Genomic DNA, 21,715 nt, shown 5'->3' with positions numbered 1-21,715 from the left:
ACAGTAATAATGGCTTCTCTCACCTTACTCTACCAATCTGGAATGCATGTTTGACCTTGAGAAGCCACAATATAAATTAATGGGCACACTGATGGATGACAATGGCTGATGGGACAAGAAGAACTAGCAGCATCTTTGGAACCAAACTGCAGTGTATGTCGGAGATAACAAGGTGTAGAGCTGGATCAACACAGCAGGCCAAGCAGCATCAGAGGAGCAGGAAGGCTGACGTTTCAGGCCTAGAGATCTCGGCCCGAAACGTCAGCCTTCCTGCTCCTCTGATGCTGCTTGGCCTGCTGTGTTCATCCAGATCCACACCTTGTTATCTCAGATTCTCCAGCATCTGCAGTTCCTACTATCGCTGTAGTGTGAGTCAGTGTAGAAAGAAAAAAGAACATTGGCTGCATGGCAAATTGCGTTGAGATAATTTTTAGACAATATATGATAAATGTCTATGGTTGCTTCATATTCCAGAAGTCATAATGGCTGTCAACATTAGTGAACACTCAAATTTTGTTTTTATTATTGTTATTCTTCCGCCAATGTTCTTCACAAAGTATCTGTAATGTAAAATTTGTGCTGGTAATAGGGTTTCACAGTAAGCGATTGCAAGTTTATTTCGGGCATAAATCTTTATTTCCTAGGCACAAGTAACATCATATATCAATGAGACAGAAGACAATGACAGTTGGCAATTTCATTTGCAGCTGCTATTGGCACAAAAAAAAGACTGAAGGACCGAAGATGATTTTTAAGGTTCTTTCTTTCTTTCTTTCTTTCTTTCTTTCTTTCCATTTTTCCCTTTCTTTGTTTTTCTTTCTTTCTTTCTGTCTGTCTTTCTTTCTTTCTTTTTTTCTTTCTTTCTTCCTTCCTAAAAATACTCATTGTTAAGTAGTGCAGGAATGTTGTGCAATAAGCAGACATGAGTAATGTCATAAAAGCCATAGAGTCATATTGCCATTTGACTGCATTGAGTAGAGACTGTGTCATGTACTCCATGAAATGTATCTTAACTATTTCTGAATGGATTAGTTCATGGAGTCTTAGAGTATAATATAGCAACTTCTAAGCAAAATATTGGAGAAAGGACCAAATATCAAAAAGCTTTCTAAATTGTAAATTTTGATTGACTATATAAAATACCATATACTTGCATGCACTGCATATTACCATGTTCCGTTATAAATTCCTATCCTCACATTTATAACAGAAATGTCCCTTGTTAAATTTAATATGCAACAACAACCTTTTTTACATGGAAATGCCACCATAAATTGAGACTCAAAATTAAAAAGTCATTTGTAATCTATAACTTTAAATTAGGAGGCAATTAGTTCCCCTCCCATTCTGCTTCACCTGGAAACAGCAGTTTTAATTCCCCTTCTCCAGTGCCATTAGAGAGCAAATGTTATCAATTAAAAAGGAAGCAATTATTGTTTCATGTGCAATTATCACTATCAGTGTACTGTATATAAAAATTCCCATTAATCATATTTCAGAGTTTCTCAACAATATCTCTAGCTATGGCTAGAAAGAATGTGCATTGAATAAATTAAGATTTAGATATAGGGCAGATCACTCAGGGAACGCCTACATATCTTTTGAAGATACTGGGAACACTGGCCTTCTAATGATGTTTACAACATGTATTCACAAAGACTTGCCACAGGAGAAGGTAACTGATAGCATAAGCTCTATTTTGGAAGTAAAGCTCCCCAGAACAGCAAGTATATTATTCTGACAGCTGCAACATGGATCTGCCAAACTGGAATGAGATTCAAGCTTTAGATAGGTAAGTCTGCAAAGAGATAAAATGATAACATTTGTCTGGTTTGTTTTAAGACGCCTCTTTCATGGTTCTGTTTTGATTGATTTATTTCTATTGTATTTCATACCTGCGATTGGAGTGGCTTACTTTTTGTGGGAGTAGAAGTGTTGTCAGAACAGCGAACACCTACATGCTCTGAGCTCATCCGAGCAGTTTCATAAAAACTATCACCATCCTATTGGAACTACCATATGTGGTAAAAATCAAAGTTCTCTATCCTGTTGTTTTAGGGCTACATAAAACTCCTGGCTATCTAGCCCTTAGAAGAAAGAACCTGCCTTTTGTATATAGACTCCCTCACAAACTTCCAAAACTTTCTACAGCCAGCGAAAAACTTTTTGAACTGCCGTGCTGCAGGAATATGTGGCAAACAATTTGCTCACAAGGTCCCAGGAGCAGCAATACCAGAGTGACTGAATAATCCATTTTACAGATGATGGTTGAATGGTGAAAATTGACACTCCAACTGCTGATTGGAATGCTGCTGAATATGTGGATCTGGAACTTTTATTGGTAAGTGAATCCACACTGTCTGTCTCAGATAGTGCTCAAGACATATCCAGATAATGTAACTCTATTTGTGTCTTTTATTTGGGGTGGTGGGGTGGCACTTCCTGTCTTTTAGAACATAGAACAGTACAGGCCCTTCAGCCCACGATGTTGTGCTGACCTATTTATGCTACTAAGATCAATCTACTCTGCATACCCTACATTTTACTATACTCCATGAGCCTATCCAAGAGTCGCTTAAAAGTCTCTAAAGTATCTGACTCCACTACCACTGCCAGCAACGTATTCCACGCACCCACCACTCTGTGTGTGAACAGCCTACCTCTGACATCTCCCCTATACCTTCCTCCAATCACCTTAAGATTATACCCCCTCATAATAGTCATTTCTGCCCTGTGGATCTGCAACTTTGGAAGCAATAATTTTAGGTCTATTCACCTGCCTGTTGGTAAACTCTACGTCACACCACCAACATCTGTTGTTGTTAAGAATTTGAAGTATTTGTGAATTAACAGCAACATGAATTTAAACTTTCAAAACTCTGGAGGCCCCACACAGTCAGAGTCAAAGACAGAAACTTGGATTAATGTACATAATAGCATCAGCACTGAGGTTAGCAACGTAGTACAGCTGGTTCTAAACCTTGAACCTATATAGATATTGTAATGAGCAGCTAATGCAGGCAATTTAGTTCAATTAGGACATCACTATTTTGTAATAATCATAATAGAAGCCCAGCCATCTGCCTGCCCTAGCCATTAGATGTCAATTTCTCCACTGAACCCAGTAACTATTCTCATCTATTTCGAACCTGCCCTGAATGATTGATTTTCAACTTGCTGTATGACTCATTAAGATCTAAATAAAGTGTGATAGCTCAAGAGATGGAAAACTTGATTTGCATTTAGAGGATATACCATCTTCAGCAGTAAGTCTTCAACAGCCTGGTCAGAGTCCTTAACCAGCTTCAGCAGTGGAGAGTGACAATCCTGTTTGCTGAGTTGTGCTGGCTCTGTGAGAATTGCAGTCTTAGCCAGAGAAATCCCAGTGCTTTGAACAATTTACTTCCTCTCCGAGCATCTGGTTGGGCCCAGCAGCAGGGAAGTGCAATCTTGGACACAGCCCACTGGTTCCAGCAGCTAAGCAATGCATTTCTGATAAGGAGAGGGACTAGAATTCCAGTGTGAACGCAAATCATTTTAATAAAACATTACAACCACTTCTTTCCAGAATGCTTTGATCAAGTCTTTTTCTTTTTCCCGGATTTCTGAGCTTTCTGGATCACAGAGCAACATCAGAATGCCTAACGACAAACACATAAATCAGAAGATTCCCACCACAGCTATAAATATTAACCTGAAACATTTGCTGTTTTAATACCGTGCTTAATACCTGTTCTGACAGCTTCAAACCTGTACTTTCAAAAGCACCACAGGGAAGAAGCAATTAAACATTCATTATCTTTACTGAGCCCATGCATTGGCAGTTGATTCAAAACCTGAAGAGTTGTTTGTAAGTTGGTGGGTATGCTCAAAATATTTCTAGACAACTAGTGTTTCAGACAGTGGGTTACTTGATACAACAGGTCTCAATGTAATTACGTTTTTTAAGCTACTATGAGATTATATGATTTTTACTTCACACATTGCGGCCCAGGCTCATGAGAACCATCTCACACTCCTCACCTAAATTAACCTTTAGTGGCTCCATCCCCGCCTCTTTGACCTGCCTGTCTCCTCTCACCCTATCTTCTCCTCTATCCATCTTCTATCCGCCTCCCCCCTCACTCTATTTCAGAACCCCTTCCCCTCCCCCATTTCTGAAGAAGGGTCTAGGCCTGAAACATCAGCTTTCCTGCTCCTCTGATGCTGCTTGGCCTGCTGTGTTCATCCAGCTCCACACCTTGTTATCACTGAGATACTGCTTTGCACAGCTGGTTTTTCTATGGGGCTCACTGAAAGAGCTGGGTATTTCATTTCAAAATATACACAGGATACTAACATTTTCATTTTTTTTAATTGATTCATGAGAAGTGGGCATCACTGGCTAAGCCAGCATCTATTACCTATTCTCAATTGCTCTAGAGTAGGTTGTGGTGAGTGGCCTTCTTAAACCAATGTAGTCGTTGGAGTTTAGGTGCACCCACAATACCAAGAGGGAGACAGTTCCAGGATTTTGACCTTGCGATGCTAAAGAACAGTGAAATATTTTCACTGGAATGGGAACTTGTAGGTTGTGATGTTCCCATATATCTAATGCTTTTGTCCTATGTAGTAAAAGTTGAGCTTTTAGAAGGTGCTGTCAGAGGTGCCTATGGTGAGTTGTTCAAGTTGACCTTGTAGATAGCACACATGACTACAATTGTGCATCAGTAATGGAGGGAGTAAATATCAAGGATGTTACCATAAAGCTGACATATAGGATTTCATGTGTTGATATTGTGACACAACTTTGTGACTGCACCGATGAAATGCACTTCCCACGATCACCTCAGGATCTGCTTATCAGCCCCAAAAATACCAGAGACAACCAGAATGGCCGACTTAAAAATGGAACTTTTGCACTGACCCGGCTACTGGCAGCAATGAGATTTTTGATACATGAACTAACATCTGAACAGCAGTGTTAAAGCAGCTTTGACTGGCTTTCAAGACTCCTTCGAAATAAGTTCCCCATTCCATCCTAATAGCATATAATGTGTTGCATTCCAAAACAAAATGCCTGTGAAACAAAGTGTACTCCTCATGTCTCTTATTGATTCCTGAGCATTTGCTTGGACTTAGTCTCCAGAAAGCATTTTGCCAGCAAGGCATAGAGGAGATGGATATCCTCCGAGCCCGAAATCCTGACTTTACTTCCAAAACCCCAGAGCCTTCCGCCTGTGATGTCCAACCTTATAATTCTACAACATCCTGCCACAAAGTCATTTACACCTTTGTCTTGCGCAATCCTGGAAGTCTATCTGCTGATTCCCAGGATCCCTGGGAGTTCTCTTGCTAACTCTCCAGCCAAAAGAGAAACTCCCACCTCTATGGTTTTGTTTCTTTTCAATGGCTGTACATTTTAAGAAAACCCTCGTTGTAATTATTGGGTGAAGCTCCCAGCAGAAATGCAAGAGTTACAATGTGCAAATATGAAAAATTAGCAAACTATTGAGGTAAACTGGACACATGCATGATTTAGACACTGAACTTTCACACCTTAGAAAAACAAACAAAAACTCAAGTGTTTGCTCGAGCTTATCAAAACCCCCTATTTGACAACCTTCTGTATTCTTTGATTTTTTTCTTTACTCACCGATAAATAAAGAGATACTGCTCCTTGTAAGTCTTTCGTCCCAGGGGCTTGCTTAATACAAAGGAGTAATGGTTTTTAGCTTGTCTGCAGATGTGGAGAAGAAATAGAAAGGTAAGTGCAGAGAATCAACAAGCAGCTGCCATCAGCCCTTTGGATTAAAATCCTAAAGTGTGGATTTTATTGGGGAACAGATCCCTAACCTTCCACCACAAGTCAAAAGTCAGACAATATATTGAGAGTAGTCTCGATACATTAAGAATGGGGCTTTCATTTTCATCAAGGAGAATGTCCCAACTTAGAGGGCTCAAGAATTCCATCAGCACCAGAGGAGTTTAGTGACTACTGCTGGGAGTACAGGTAATCCACAGGAAGAGGAGAAGATGGATACTGAGTGTCTGGTGTCGGCATCATTGAGGGACCCCCGTAAGTAAGAGCATGGAGGTGAGTGTGTGTAGTCCTTCTCAGCCTATTGCAATGACACATCTGGGACTCTCCTCCCTGATCCTACTCAATTCGAAGCCACAAAGAAAAGATTCGCTTGATTGATAAGTGGGATGGTAGGTTTTAAATTATGAAGAAAGATTGGACAGGTTCAGCCTTTATCCATTGGTGTTTAGATGATTTAGAAATGATCTTTATAAAACACATGTTGAAAGGATGTTTCTTCGAATGGAAAAGAGGCTAAGTTACATGGGACACTGCCTAAAAATAGACAGACTCTCAGTTGGAGGGTCATATATTATGAAAATGGACCCTTTGGCCCAAACAGTCCAAGCTGAACATAATCCAAACTAAAATAGTTCCACCTGTGTGCTCCTGGTCCATGTCCCTCTAAACCCTCCCTACTCATGTTCTATCTAAGTCTTTTAAATGTTGTAACTGCGTCCACTTCAACCAATTCCTCAAGGACGTTCATTCCATGCCAGAACCACTGTCTGTTTAAAAAAAAAATTGCCCCATGGAGGCATTCTTTGTCTGTGAGGGTCAGGAGTCTGCAGAAAACTCATGCCTGAAGATTGGCGGGAGCAGGGTTATTTGGATATTTTTAGGGCTGACTAAGGTAGTAAGAAAGTCACAATGTCACTGAAGTAGACAGGAAAATGAAGGCCACAATCAAATTACCCATGATCTTACCAAATGGTGGAGTGGAAGCAAGACTGAATGGTCTACTCTTCCACCTAATTTATATGCTTGTATGTTCAAAATTGGTGAGGACCAGAGAGAAGATTAGCAGGAAATTCATACAGTGAGGCCTAATGCTGCCTTACAGCCCAGCTGGAATGTTATGCTTTTCATGCTGCCATTGGCTGCTTCCTCACAACACTCAGTGCAAATTCTATCAGAAAGTAGGGCAAGCTTTTGTTGAATTTCCATTGTGTGCATCTGTACTTGCATAGCAACCATTGGGAATTACAGAATTGTTATAATGCAAAACAAGACCATTGAAACTTGGTTTCCCAGCATTTTGACTAAGTACGAATCTCTGCAGTGAACTGCTTCTGCCAACCATCCATCCACTCCACTGTCATTGCCATTTTGAAGTTCTGCACAGTTTATAATTCTTCCAAGTTTTGTTAATTGTGAAAACTTTGAAACTGCCCTTTACACATCAAAATCTAGATCATTTATTTGTATCAGGAATGCCAAAGGACATAGGGAACTAGACGGCAAACCTTCTTTCAGCCCAAAAATACCAATCAACCATTACTTGCTGTTTTCTATCCCTCAACCAATTTTATATCCACATTGCTAGAACAAGAATTCACAGGTTAAACATAGTTTCCTAATAAAGCAATGATAACGCGAGAAAAAAGTCTTTTCACACAGCAAGTGGTTGGGATCTGAAATGCATTTCTGACAAGGTGACACAGCCAGATTTAGTGGTGACTCTTGAGTGAATTAGATCATAATCTGAAAGGGAAAAATATTCAGGGACGCGGGGAGAAGATGAGGGAGTGATGCTGTGCAAATTGCTCCTTTGGAGAACCAATGCAGATACAATGACCCATAGGGCCACTTTCTGTGTTATAGCAATTCTGGGATCCTCTGATAGCTAGGTTCCTACCAGCAGCAATAAGATAACTGAGAAGGCAATCTATTTTGCTGGCGATGGTTGAGGTATAGAGACTGACCAAGATTTTGAAAGAACTTCTTCGCTTTGCTTCAGAAATCAGCACATTGTCACAAAAATCATTTGCTTGGAAGTAAGATCTTGACCAGCAGAGATACACGTTAGAATATTTTGAGAATGGGAAGCAATAGAATCAAAGAAGAAGCCTTGATAAATTTTCTTTAAAATGTCTATTTTGATGCAAATTTAGTGCTTTTGGAATTACCACGAATATATATAATTTCCCCTGCTCTGGCATTTACCCACCTTCTTGATTCCACTTGCCACAGTTGACAACATTGTTCCCTGCCAGTGGGGCATTGGGTTGAAGCCTCATTTCAAGACATAAACATATCATCTGGACCCAAGACTTTTGACCAGTACACTGGCAGGTACTAGGGTACCTTTAGAGAGACAGGTGAACATGCAAAATTCTATGGCAGTATCTGAAATGAAGAAATTCTCCTTGTGTCCAGGCTAAATGTTCCTGCAATAAGCAAACACACTAAAAGCAAGTCAACTGGCCATTCATTCCAATGCTGGCCACACTATGCAAAAAGTGGCAGAGTAGAACTTGACAACTAAATAGTTTGCTAGACTACTTCAGAGGGCAATTAAGATTCAATGTTGTAGTTCAGTTTAGAGTCCGCTGAGAATGAGATGCATTAGAAGTGGCAGGCTCTCTCCTTGAAGGACAAAATAAATCAGTTAGGCTTTTGTGGCGATTGCCAGTTATATTGAGTTCAATTTCACCATTTGACATACTGAGCTTTGAACTTCTGATTTCTTGGTGACTAGCCAAGTACTACTATCACCAGAGTACTACACTGCAGCACATTGGTTAACTGAATGTACTTACCTATTGAGCTCCTCCATCAGCTTTGTTGTGGCTTCTTCTGTCCTGTCAATGACTTCCATTATCAGGGTAATGTCATAGCGCAATAAAATCTAAGCAAATGTAACAATTTTATGATGTTGTCATGTAACACACACTAACACATTGAAATAAATCTTTCAACCTTTCCTTGTGAAAAGTTGGTTGGGTCTTAAGGAAGATCTTCTGAAGGGAATATTCAATGGATCTTGGTAGTTCTGATTAAATACATCCCAAATCTAAAAATCCCTTGATTTCTAGTCAATAATCAATCAATCTCTATCTCTCTATTACTTTAAATGCAGCACCCCTCCTTCTCTTGCAATGATTGGGTGAAAAGATGAAAATATTTGTGAGTTTGACCAAGATCAGTATAAATTGCTACAAACATGTATGCACATGTAAATAGCTGCACAAGGGAAATAATGGTGGATTATTATACAATCGGTGCATAGTAACTGACATATGTTTGAAGACACATATGCACAGAGTCCCTTCACATATTATCTGATATGATGAGAAGGCAAGTGGAGGAGACAGACTTGTGGAAATGACTTTGACACTTCATAAAAGAAGATTCAGAAGCAATAAGACAAAGAATATGGAATTTTCTTTCCACATGTTTTGGGTTCATCATGGTAGTAGATTTAGTTAAGTGGAAAAGTGATGGGTACAAACTTTGCTATTTTCCCATCTCTGCCATGTTTACATTTATGACCCAAGAAGGGTCTAGGCCCGAAACATCAACCTTCCTGCTCCTCTGATGCTGCTTGGCCTGCTGTGTTCATCCAGCTCTACACCTTGATATCTCAGATTCTCCAGCATCTGCAATTCCTACTATCTTAGTTACAGAGGTGATTTGAATTGCTTCCTAAACACATTTTCAGTTGGCTTGAAATATTATAGTGATAAGCAAGCAACACTGTAAAATTATGACGAGACTCACACTGATAATTGTTGACGTGACTTTGGGTTTGGAGATTTTGCTCATCCCAAACCGCTGAATATTAAATGCAGCAACCTTCATCTTCGCTCACAAATGTTTGACTCAGGATTCTAGTAAAGGTAAAGAAACACATCAGCCATATTAGCACACAGGCATCGCATTGGCACAAAATGGCTCATTCAAGTAAATAACACTGTTTTATTCTAAATGGGATTTAATTTACACTTTGCGATTCTGTGTATGATATTTCTTGCCCTTTCTGAAAAGGAAATATATGTTTAATTCTGAGTTGGTCATGCATTTTATTTAAGCTTCCTTCATGCTCAATTTTATAGCAAGTATGGAGTCAAACAAACTAAGTGGGTCTTAGGCCCAAACTGTCACCCCTGCAGATGTAGCTTGTCTCAGCTGGGCTAATAGCTAAAATGTTATAATTAGACTCATTGGTCTCTGGGTGATACAAGAGAAAGATCAGCCAGATTCCTGCTTCTGATCACTTCCAGTGACTTCTCTGGAAAGTGTACATAAAGGAATACTAGGTAAAGGCATTAACTGAGTAGTCTGTTAAGATTCCAAATAATAGTCTTTCATCTGTAACCTCTTTTATATGGAGCCGAGCTTGATAGAATATAGCACTGTCAGAGTATTTAACTTTGGTATTTGGTGAGTGAGGAGATTCAGTGCCGTGTAGGAACTCAACCCATTCTGGTCTTTTACAAGAGAAGAAGCAGCCCAGGGGTAAGACCAAAAGAGAAATACCCGATAGCTGTTGTCCAAATGCATTACATAGTCACATGTTTGAATCACAACTGGATAAAGTGGTAAAGAAGATGTCTTCATTGGTTGGGGCATTGAGTATAAAACTTGGCAAGTCGTATTGCAGCTGTATAAGAATTTCGTTAAACCACATTTGGAGTAGTGTGTGAAATTTTGGTCATCAGACCAACAAGAGGATGAAGAAGCTTTGCTGAGAATGCAAAAGAGGTTTACCAGGATGTTCAATAACAAGGTGTAGAGCTGGATGAACACAGCAGGCCAAGCAGCATCAGAGGAGCAGGAAAGCTGAGGTTTCAGGTCGAGACCCTTCTTCAGAAAATTGGAGTGTATTAGCTATGAAGGAAAGTTTGGGCAAACTTGGGAAGTTTTCACTAGCATGTCGGAGGCTGAGGAGTGACTGGAAAGAAGTGTAGAAAATTATGAGAGGCATGGATTGAGTGGATAATCGGAGTCTGCTTCCCAGGGTAGAAATGCCAAATACTACGGGACATAAAGTGAATGAGGGAAAGTTTAAAGGAGATGTGCAAGGCGGGTTTTTCACAGAGGATGCTAGTTACCTGGAATGTGCTGCCCAAGGAGGTAGTAGAAGCAGATACAATAGCAAATTTTAAAAGGCATTTTGACAGACACAAGAACAAGCAAAGAATAGAGAGATGTGGACCATGGGCAGGCAGATGGGCTTAGTCGGGAAAGGCATCGTAGGTGATGCAAACATGGTGTTCCTGTGCTTTACTGTTCTATCAGTATGTGGTCCCCGCCTAGTACCGGGATAAGGACGTCTCCCCCAGGCTAGAAGGACAGAAATAAGAGGTGGAAGATAAAATTTGGTGAACCATGAGATTGCCAATGAGATAAGAAAGAGTTTCTTCTGAAGGAGCATGAAAGACTACATTCAAAATTTAAAATCAAGTGTACAGACAAGATTAATGGTTTTTGGATTACTACCTGAGCCATGAGCAGATTGGTAGAGAGTAAATAGTATCAGGCACTTAAATGCATGACTTAAAGTGGGTGTGGAAGAGCTGGGTTTCAATTAATGACACACTGGCACTAGTGCTGAGGGAACCATTCCATTAGATCATAGATCCCCTACAGTGTGGAAACAGGCTCTCCAGCCCAACAAGTCCACACCAACCTTCAGCGCATCCAACCCAGACCCATCTCCCAATAATCCACCTAATCTACACTATGGGCAACTGAGCATGGGCAATCCACCTAGCCTGCATATCTTTGGACTGTGGGAGGAAACCGAAGGAAACCCATACAGACATGGGGACAATATGCACAGAAAAGATTTAATTTAAACTGAGCTGAGACAAAGTCCTTGTGAAGCATTAAACCAGGAGAATGGAGAAGACTTTAAATAAATTGAGGGGACAAGGATCAGGGGAAGGCACATTTAGAAGATTAAAAAGAGAGAACAAGGTAATACTGTGGTGTGGCGATGCGGTTAAGAATAACTAGTCTGTGAAAGGAAGGGATAGAGCATAAGGACAAAAGCGTGTACCAGTAATTAGGGTCAGAGCAGGAATTAAGTGGTAACTTGGCGAAATTAAAGTCTTGAACTGACTCCACACATCATGCAGAATGAGATCAGAGATAATGGGAACTGCAGATGCTACAGAATGCAAGGTAACAAAGTGTGGAGCTGGATGAACACAGCAGGCCAAGCAGCATCTCAGGAGCACAAAAGCTGACATTTCGGGCTTAGACCCTTCATCAGAGAGCTCTCTGATGAAGGGCTTAGGCCCGAAATGTCAGCTTTTGTGCTCCTGAGATGCTGCTTGGCCTGCTGTGTTCATCCAGCTCCACACTTTGTTATCTATGCAGAATGAGATGGATGTGTTGGTCGTGTAAACAGAAATAAATTGCATAATATGATAGCCAGCAGTTAGCAAGAGAAAGAAGTGACTGATGGGAGTAGTTTGTAGAAAAGCTGCCCCCTCCCATCCCCAAACAATAGTTACACTTTGGAACAAGTTAATAATCAAGAAGTAGCAGAATTTGTAAGAAAGGTACCGTAATAATTATTGGGCAATTCTAGGCTTTAAACTAAACAAGCTGGTTGAAGTAACTGATTTCATAGATGTGTTTGAGACAATTTCTTAGAACAATACATCATGGAAACAAACAGGGGAAGGTTATTTTAAATCTGGCAAAGTTTAATGAGGCAGGAATAAACAATGAACTCCTGGTAAAAGATGCGTCCACACGTGTAACTATAACAATATAGGATTGCATTTTCAGTTTTAGGGGTAGAAAACATGGATCTGAAACCATTATTTAAACATTAAAAAAAGGAAATTACAGATGTACAAGGCTAGAGTTGCTAAAATAGACTAGGAAGATAAAATACATGGTGGTTGACCAGTAGTGGAGATATTTTATATGACTCAACACTGGGGAAATGACTATAAGAAAGATGAACCATTTATGCTAAATCAAGGAACTCCTGAAGTAGAGTCATATCAGACTTAAAGCATTAACTCTTTTTTTCTCTGCCGATGTTGCCAGACCTGCTAAATTTCTCCAGCATTCTCTGTGCTTATTTTAAATGACACACTGAATGCATTATCAGACTATATCACGGTGTAAAACAAAATAAAATGGAACTGTGAAACAGAAATATCTGGAGCTACTCTTCAGGTCAAGCAGCATCTATGGAGAGATGAAGCTAGGGTCAATATGCTGAGTTGTTCTTTGACAGAGCACAACATCCTCTTTCCAAAGCTGCAGAGCGTTTACAGCATTTTCTGTTCGGACTCTCGACATTGTATAAAATGTTGTGGTCAGGGTGACAAAACAATCTGTTAAGTAACAAGGCCTTAGTCACACAGAAAAATGTGTGTGTTTTTTTTCTCAAGTGTTGACTTTTGGATATCCAATTTTCTTAAGGACTCTTCCTCACTCTGGATCTAGCTTCTACAATGCTGCCTGACCCTATAAGCAGAATCTCCTTATGCCCTACCAAGATGTTTTTCATCTCCCTCTGTATCTCAGAGCAGGCTGGTCGATGCTTCAGTAATTATTTGACAATTTAGATTTCCCACCCACATAATACATCAATTAAATGCAAATGCAAAGACAGGGAATCTTAGTCGAAGTCAAAAACATCAAAGGAAAAGTAACATTAACCAAATTACCTTATTCTGTTTCTCAAGATGTTTACAGGTTAATGAATGAGAAAAGATCATTTGCTCACACACCCGCGCACCTCCCCCCGCCATGTTTGCTTCTTGTACAATCCTCCAAAGATCACTTTAATCATGAAGATATTCTGACAAATAAAGTGGGGTAAAAGCTCATTTGCATCTTATAGCAGAGTTGTTCAGGGAGCTAAATAAACTCTATCTTCCATCTCCAATTTCAATGAAATCGAGCCACTCTTGACATGAAGCATTGTTTTTAATATAAACTAAGGGCCATTGATCTAAATCTTTCTCTTTTCATAGAGGCTGCCTGAGCAGCTGACTATTTCCAGCATTTTCTATCAATTTAAGGCTGCCTGCTCCATCAGTAATTTCTATATTTACCAAGTGACTAATTACTAAAACAGCATCCCCCCCTCTGATCTTGTGAACAGCCTAAGGAAGGGACTTTTGACCCGAAACATTAATTCTGATTTCTCGCCACAGGTACTGCCAAACCTGCTGAGCGTTTCCAGCAATTCCTGTTTTTGTTTCTGAATTACAGCACCTGCAGGTCTTTAAGTTTCTACGACGTCAGCTACCCGGCTAAACCCATTACAATCGCTACAGTGATCTTCCAGTTAATGAGACCAGCCCTGTAGTCCTCTGAGATGATGACAACTTTATGATATAAGTTCATTATATGAGTTAGACAGCCATCCTTAAAAACACTTAGTAGTGTTATTTCCAGAAAATAAATTTGATGGCGTGGGTCTTTCTTCAGAAATGTATCCCTGACCAGTCTTTCACTTTCATCTCTGCTGCAGTCTGCTTTGCTTGACATTTGCTGATTGTAGACAGCAGCCGAAATGTTCTGTAGATATTACCTTGCTACATGTTCTGACATTTTGCGAAGGTGTTACTGCATTCTTCAATGATTGACATTTACGTCAGTCTCCCTCTACCTGGCCCCATTACATACCACATGCTTTGCTTTGCCTCAGTCAGTGTTAACACTGGTTTGTTTTTAAACTCACTCAAAAGGCTTTCAAAACAATTTTACATCATAGAATATGTATATATTGACAACATATATTATAATATAATAGTAACTCTATTTTTTTACGGATGCTACCAGACCTGTTGAGTTTCTCCTGTATATTTTGTCTTTATGTTATAAATATCACTGTCTTATAGGGACAAGCAAACCACTCCTTATGAAATTCAGAAAATTATCAAGTTATCAGTTTCAAAGTTTTTTTTCTACCGGTTTCAAGCTTCAGCTTTGAGAAAATCAGATTTCAGTTACACAAACTCATACATTTCCTCTCTATCTGAAATAAAACCACCTCGAAATCTGAGAGCCATCTGTTGAAAAGTGTAAATAGCTTCAAGGTGAATTGGCTTTAATTGTTTTGCATTTTTAAGTTCTTTGCAAGATTGCAAATCTCGGTTTGGCCAGCAGATTCATTTTAATCTGACTTAAAAATAACAGCAACCCTGATTCTCATAATAATTACAGAGACAAAATTTTGACTTTGCAAGACAAGCGAGACTGACTTTTCAACAAATACCCCACGAAGTTAAGTTTTCTGGAATTGCTCCTTTCAAAGCTTCATATCCCTGAAAGTACATAGGTAATCTCCCATTTTTATTTAAACATAATTTTTTGACATCACCACAAGTGCTGAAGCATTAACTAAACAAATAAACAAAAGAGTTCTTTACCTGATTCAAGTGAGATCCGTTCCAGCACTTTCAGTCTGTGTAGATTTTAAACAATAGTTGAAAAGTGGTCAAACCTGATAAGTGAACGATAGAGTCATCGAACTGTACAGCACAGAAACACACCCTTCAGTCCAACTCGTCCATGCCGACCAGATATTCTAAATAAATCTAGTCCCATTTGCCAGCATTTGACCCATATTCCTCTAAACCTTTCCTATTCATACACCCATCCAAATGCCTTTTAAATGTTGTAATTGTACTAGCCTCCATCACTTTCTCTGGCAGCTCATTCTATACACGCACCACCTTCTGCATGAAAAAGTTGTCCCTTAGGTCCCTTTTAAATCTTTCCCCTCTCACCTTAAACCTATGCCCTCTAGTTTTGGAGTCTTCGACCCTGGGGAAAACAACTTGTCTTTTCACCCCATCCATGCCCTTCATGATTTTAGAAATGTCTATAAGGCCACCCCTCAGCCTCTGACATACCAGGGAAAATAGCCCCAGGCTATTCAGCCTTTCCCTATAGTTCAAACCCTCCAACCCTGGCAACATTCTTGTAAATCTTTTCTGAGCCCTTTCAAGTTTCACAACATCTTTCCAAGAGCAAGGAGACCGGAATTGCACGCAGTGTTCCAAAAGTGGCCTGGCCAATGTCCTGTAGAGCCACAACATGACCTCCCAACTCCTATACTCAATGCACTGACCAATAAAGGCAAAAATACCAAACACCTTCTTCACTATCCTATTTACCTACAATTCCAATTTCAAGGAGCTATGAACCTGCACCCCAAGGTCTGTTTGTTCAGAAATACTCCCCAGGACCTTACCATTAAGTGTATAAGTCCTGCTAATTTGCCTTTCCAGTTAAACCCACAACTTCCACCTCAGGTGAAAGTACAACCCAGTGAGTTTGGTTAACACCTGTACGCGGTGAGGTCAATTGAGAAAATGCATTGAAAAAATCGGCCAGGCTTTGATTTGCATATTAGTTTAGTGCTAAATAGTTTACTTATTCTGGTTGCACTTGCTGATTGATGCTAAAGTTCATTCCGCACTAAAAATAGATTACGTTCAATGTTACTGGCAAGGGAAAGGCAGGTCATTCTATTTTTTGGATCATTAGGGATAGACTGAAGCCACTTTAGTGGGCGTGCAATAAGTGACTCATGCATGATAATGGACAAAGGGTGCATTTACTGGGCCTTAAGGGAACAGAGGAAAGCCCACAGTGAGTGACCAACAAGTCAAGTACACGCAATGTTTCCCACGTAGATCTTGCCGACTCTGGTTACCCATATTCCTAATGTGCCTGCCTACCATGTATCTGCCTTCCACTCTCTTGCTCACGGATTTCCATTCTGGTTCATTTCATGGCCCACTGCCTTTGCACACCACCTGGTGACCACAAATACCCTTTGTTATCCAATGATTGCCGTTAGACTGTCTTTTTAAAAGACCACCTTCCCGCCTCTACCACACGTAGAAAATGCTTTTAAAAACACTTTTATTTTAAGCCACTGTGATTGTTCACAAGGGTAATGTACAGCCAGGCACTGAAAATTAACCTTTTGAATATTATTTAAATGGTGAAAAACAGTAGGAAGCTACAGAATAGGGATTTGGGAGTCTTGCATCTATTGCAGAAAGTTAACATACAAATTCAACAAGTAAGATGGAAGGCAAATGAAGTGTTGGCCTTTATTTTAAAGAGAATGGAGTATCAATAAAAGTTCTAGCCATCTGATGACCCATCAATGTGTTAACACTCAAGAGAGACCTTTCAGATGCTCTCACTGTGGGAATGGTACAAGCAATCATCCCATTTCACAGTAATACGGTGAATTCACACTGGTCAGAGGCCATTAACCTGCATTGAGTGTGAGAAGGGATTCACTTGGAAAACTCTCCTACTGAATCATCAGCAAGTTTACACTACAGGAGTCGGACTTTGCTGTTAGTCTCATCCAGGCCTGAAGCATGTTCATGGGTTAATAAACACCAGCTCAGTTTGAGTTGTTAATATTCTGCATAAAAATAAAATATAGATAAGGAGGTCATAAAACTGAAGAGCTAAAACTATGTTAGACTACAGCTGGCACACTGAACAGTTTTCAGTCTCTTTTCTAAGGAGAGATATTGTTACTTTCTAATCAACCTGTTCAGAGGTGTTGTTGCACATCCCTGGAGCAAGTGGGATCTGAACCAAGGCCTCACAGGAGGCAGCTCAGATAGTGTTGATCCTGGGATGAAGGGACTGTCTTAGTTGAGTAATGTTGAATTGATTGGGCCTGTATTCAATGGAGTTAGAAGAATGAGAGGTGAACTTACTGCAACATACAAGATTCTTGGGGATTTGACAAGCTAGATACAGCGAGATGGTTTCCACTTGTGGGAGAGTCCAGAACCAGTTAGTACAACTTTAAAGTAAGGAGTCAGTCGGCCACTTAAGACAGAGATGAGGAGGAATTTCTTCTTTCAGGAGGGTAGGCAGTCTGTAGAATTTTTTACCACAGTGTATTGAAAAGGTTGGGTCGTGCACTTCTTTCAAGACAGAGACATAAGAATTTTTGATCAGCGAGGGTTACAGGAGGAAAGGCTGGAAAGCAGAGTTGAGGATTATCAGGTCAGTGATGATCTCATTGAGTGACAGAGCAGACTTGATGGGCTGAATAGTCTGCTTCTACTCCTACATCTTATGGTCTTCTAATTCTTGGGAGTTTGGTTAACATTAAGTAATGCAGTTAAGAAAGCGGAATGCCATACGAATGCCTGAGAGCTTATGAAAACCCAATGGATTTTCTATCTCACCCATGAAATAGAGTCACATGTTATCATGCACGAAAGCTGCTGGAAACAAGAAAAGCACTATGAGCTCAGAGAAGGAAGTATCTGATGTTCAAAATCAGATTCTTTCATGCGGGTTGTGCGATATTGCTGATTTGAATGATATAGGAACTCTGCCCTCATGGATTTAGTCCTAATCCAAAGATACACTAAATAGATACCATAGTTACACATGAAATTCAACAAATCATGCAACCACATCACTTGTTTTCACTGACCCATGTTGTGTGGAAGCTAATCCCATGACACAACAACAGTGTTGAAGGCTACACTCATAAAAATGAATTGAGACAGTATTTCAAGTGGAAAAATAAGTATCAGTGCAGTTTCGTACAGTATATCTAGCAAAATTTCTCAGTGCAACTCCTGATAGTTTAGCAACTAGATGGTCCATTAAATTGTTCCCACGCATGATAGCAGGAGTTTTATGACTAGATACTGTTTACCCACCCACAGCTCCTACCAATCCTCTACACCCATGAAATCTCCTGAGGAAGAATAAACAAAAAAAAACTAGAGGAAAAGTCCAGGCTCAAAAAACAGAAAAATATACCTTGGAAAATTGCTCTCCAGTGCATCCCGACAGTATTAGCAACCATCCCCAGCAAATAATCAAATCAACTTTGCATGGACCCCTGCAATGTCTTAAATATTTCAATGAACTAAGCCATTATAGAAAGTGCCTCTCCTTCAGTTTTCATGGATAGTAATGCTTCTGTTCCTTCTGTACAGAAATAGAAGTCCCTTTCTGGGATAGTACAGATTTGGCAGCTAACAACAAATTATTCCTTACCAAAGGGTTTGGCCTATTCCGACGGTTCACATGACCATTAGATGTTCTGAAGCTCTTAAAGAAGAGTCCTGGTCCACATGTCTCCCTCAACAAATGCCAAGAGGAACTGATTTATAAAGACAGTTTATTGTTCAGTGTCCGGCTTTGTTACGGGGGCAACAATCCAGTAGCCCAAGATAATTAATCCCAAGAACATGCCACCGGGCTGTGTGGGAATTTGAATTCTGTTTTAAGTAATCATTTAAATAAATGCTGCTATCAATAAATCTGGTAGTGAAACTCTCAATTTTTGTATTGATCTATGGGGAAAGAACCCTGCCATTCTTGCCTGTTTTGCAGTATAGGGAACAATCCCACACTAATCTAACTGGCCTCTAGCAAACAACTCAGTGACGATACAATAAGACCATCACCACCTTCCTGGGGCAATTTGAAATGGAACAATCAGTTGCCAGCAGCAACCACTTGCTGAGAATGAATGGCAGCCCAGGATAACTCTTACCATATATCTCTGTAACAACTATAACCAATTTAAAGCATTTCACCACAAGGAATGCGTGAGGACAATTTAATGTGACTAGGAACAATAGAAATTTGATCATTTACAAGAATGCTCCTGCAATGAAATGCCCCAGTTGATAATGAACATGCAATGGCTTAATACACCAGCTTTAAAAAAAAATCACTCAGGAGAATATTTTCAGCCTTGGCATCAATTTCCAGTTGGAAACTTGCACTTGTTGCTGGGAGACATAAATGTTGTGTGCTGTGGCACTGCTTTCATAATCTGTACTCTTCTCATTCTTCAAAAGAACAGTCAGAAGCTCAGTGATTGGGTGCTGCCCCAATGCAGAACAGACTTCAATATCAGAAAAGCACTTATTTTAAATGGACATGTATAACGTGTGGTAGAGAACTTAATCCACAATTACCTATGGTTGGAGATTCAAAACAGTGAGCCTCTGTAGAAATTATAATCCTAGAATTTATTTAAAAGATAATCAATTGCTTGAAAAATGTTGGAATGTTTGTAGGGGGAACAGGAGGCTAGATACTCGTGTGGTTAAAAAAAAGCACCGCAGACTTAAAGTGATAACTGATCAAAGCCATCTACAAGCAAACTGCGAACATCTCAGTCTAGAGAATCTGGTTCTTGTGGGAGAGTGATATTGTTTCCCTAACTCAAAGCCACGTGGCCTGGGTTCAATTCCTACTTGCTCCAGAGCAATAACATCTCTGAAAAGATTGATTAGAAAGCATTCACATCCATTATTCATTGTTGTGCAATGCAATGATCCAGCCCTCAGCTTTGTAATGTGTTTATTTTAACAAGTAATTTGCAACTTCCTTTCCAACAGCTGTAAATGGAATGTCAAACAAGTATCTTCCAAATATTAAAATACACGGTATCTATGAATGCTCCAAATAATACAAATACATTTGCCACTAATGTCCTAACTGGAATATTTGCATTTATGCTTACTAGATGCTCTTGAATTATAACAAATGTAGAACAATGGATCAATAGCTTTCTGAGTGTTTCTGCTGCTGGGAGCCTTAGCAGCAGCATAAGTTTCAGCCACAGTTTCCCTTATTCCCTTAAATACTGCAATGGATTCCACCTGGTCCAGACTGTCCAATGCAGAGGCACTGTAACTATGGATCTTGTGGTGCAACGGTAATGTTCCTATTTCCTAGCCAGAAGGCTAAGTTCAAGTCTCACCTGTTCCAATGATGTATGATGATATCTCAAAACAGGTTGATTCAAAACGTTCATGTAGACAGCACACAGTGCAAGCGGACACTTGACCACAAGTGGCTTCGTTCAAACTGTGTAGCTAGAAGTCAAAGAAACAATTTACACTTGTGACAAGTTCATGTTTGAATTAAATGCGGGTACATGCCTGAGAAAGTTGCAAGCAGTCTTCAGTTATTTTTTGCAAAAACCGCTTGCTCTAGTTTAAAGATTAGAAATGCCAACCACATATGTCCTTAATGAAGGCAAAGCATGTCTTGTATACACACACACACAGATACATCCATTCACTCACAGTAATTTAAGTAAATGATACCATAGAAGAAACCGTCTTGAAAAGATTTAAAATTCCTCCTGAAGATGTGATATTTCAGATGTCACATTAAAGTAGACCATGTGCACACTCATTCTTCTTTTAGAATTCAATTCCTGTTTCTAAGCATGCTAACTGTACAATTATAGGGTCTCAAATGCACGCAGTTGCTTCAAGCAATTTTGAAATAAAAAACTAACTGTTTATTTTTTGAGTGATAATGGGAACTGCAGATGCTGGAGAATCCAAGATAATAAAATGTGAGGCTGGATGAACACAGCAGGCCAAGCAGCATCTCAGGAGCACAAAAGCTGACGTTTTGGGCCTAGACCCTTCATCAGAGAGGGGGATGGGGTGAGGGTTCTGGAATAAATAGGGAGAGAGGGGGAGGCGTACCGAAGATGGAGAGAAAAGAAGATAGGTGGAGAGAGTATAGGTGGGGAGGTAGGGAGGGGAGAGGTCAGTCCAGGGAAGACGGACAGGTCAAGGAGGTGGGATGAGGTTAGTAGGTAGATGGGGGTGCGGCTTGGGGTGGGAGGAAGGGATGGGTGAGAGGAAGAACAAGCTAGGGAGGCAGAGACAGGTTGGACTGGTTTTGGGATGCAGTGGGTGGACGGGAAGAGCTGGGCTGGTTGTGTGGTGCAGTGGGGGGAGGGGACGAACTGGGCTGGTTTAGGGATGCAGTGGGGGAAGGGGAGATTTTGAAACTGGTGAAGTCCACATTGATACCATTAGGCTGCAGGGTTCCCAGGCGGAATATGAGTTGCTGTTCCTGCAACCTTTGGGTGGCATCATTGTGGCACTGCAGGAG

General features: G+C 40.2%; 2 protein-coding genes across 6 annotated transcripts in view; one reads left to right on the top strand and one right to left on the bottom strand.

Moving 5' to 3' along the window:
• Positions 1-16,130, bottom strand: part of LOC125460228 (deoxyribonuclease gamma) — a 29,331-nt gene extending 13,201 nt beyond the window's left edge. For 2 of the 4 annotated variants that reach the window (XM_048547416.2, XM_048547419.2), the window contains exons 1-5: positions 16,026-16,130; positions 15,199-15,272; positions 9,566-9,675; positions 8,605-8,693; positions 5,636-5,719 (exon numbers count right to left, since the gene is read on the bottom strand). In XM_048547416.2, the coding sequence (XP_048403373.2) occupies positions 5,636-5,719; positions 8,605-8,693; positions 9,566-9,646 (254 nt within the window). In that variant the 5' untranslated portion in view covers positions 9,647-9,675; positions 15,199-15,272; positions 16,026-16,130. Of the gene's footprint in view, positions 1-5,635; positions 5,720-8,604; positions 8,694-9,565; positions 9,676-15,198; positions 15,273-15,558; positions 15,628-16,025 lie in introns of those variants that run through there. The other 2 variants (XM_048547417.2, XM_048547420.2) reach the window with 2 other exon arrangements.
• The window catches only part of LOC125460227 (uncharacterized), a 120,659-nt gene continuing 100,755 nt past the window's right edge, over positions 1,812-21,715 (top strand). For both annotated transcript variants that reach the window (XM_048547415.2, XM_059649783.1), the window contains exon 1: positions 1,812-2,341. The gene's annotated coding sequence lies outside the window, so the exon portion shown is untranslated. The remainder of the gene's footprint in view (positions 2,342-21,715) is intronic.

The sequence above is a fragment of the Stegostoma tigrinum genome, chromosome 11, assembly GCF_030684315.1.
Source record: "Stegostoma tigrinum isolate sSteTig4 chromosome 11, sSteTig4.hap1, whole genome shotgun sequence".
NCBI lineage: Eukaryota > Metazoa > Chordata > Chondrichthyes > Orectolobiformes > Stegostomatidae > Stegostoma > Stegostoma tigrinum.
This window is presented reverse-complemented; position numbering and strand designations above follow the sequence as displayed.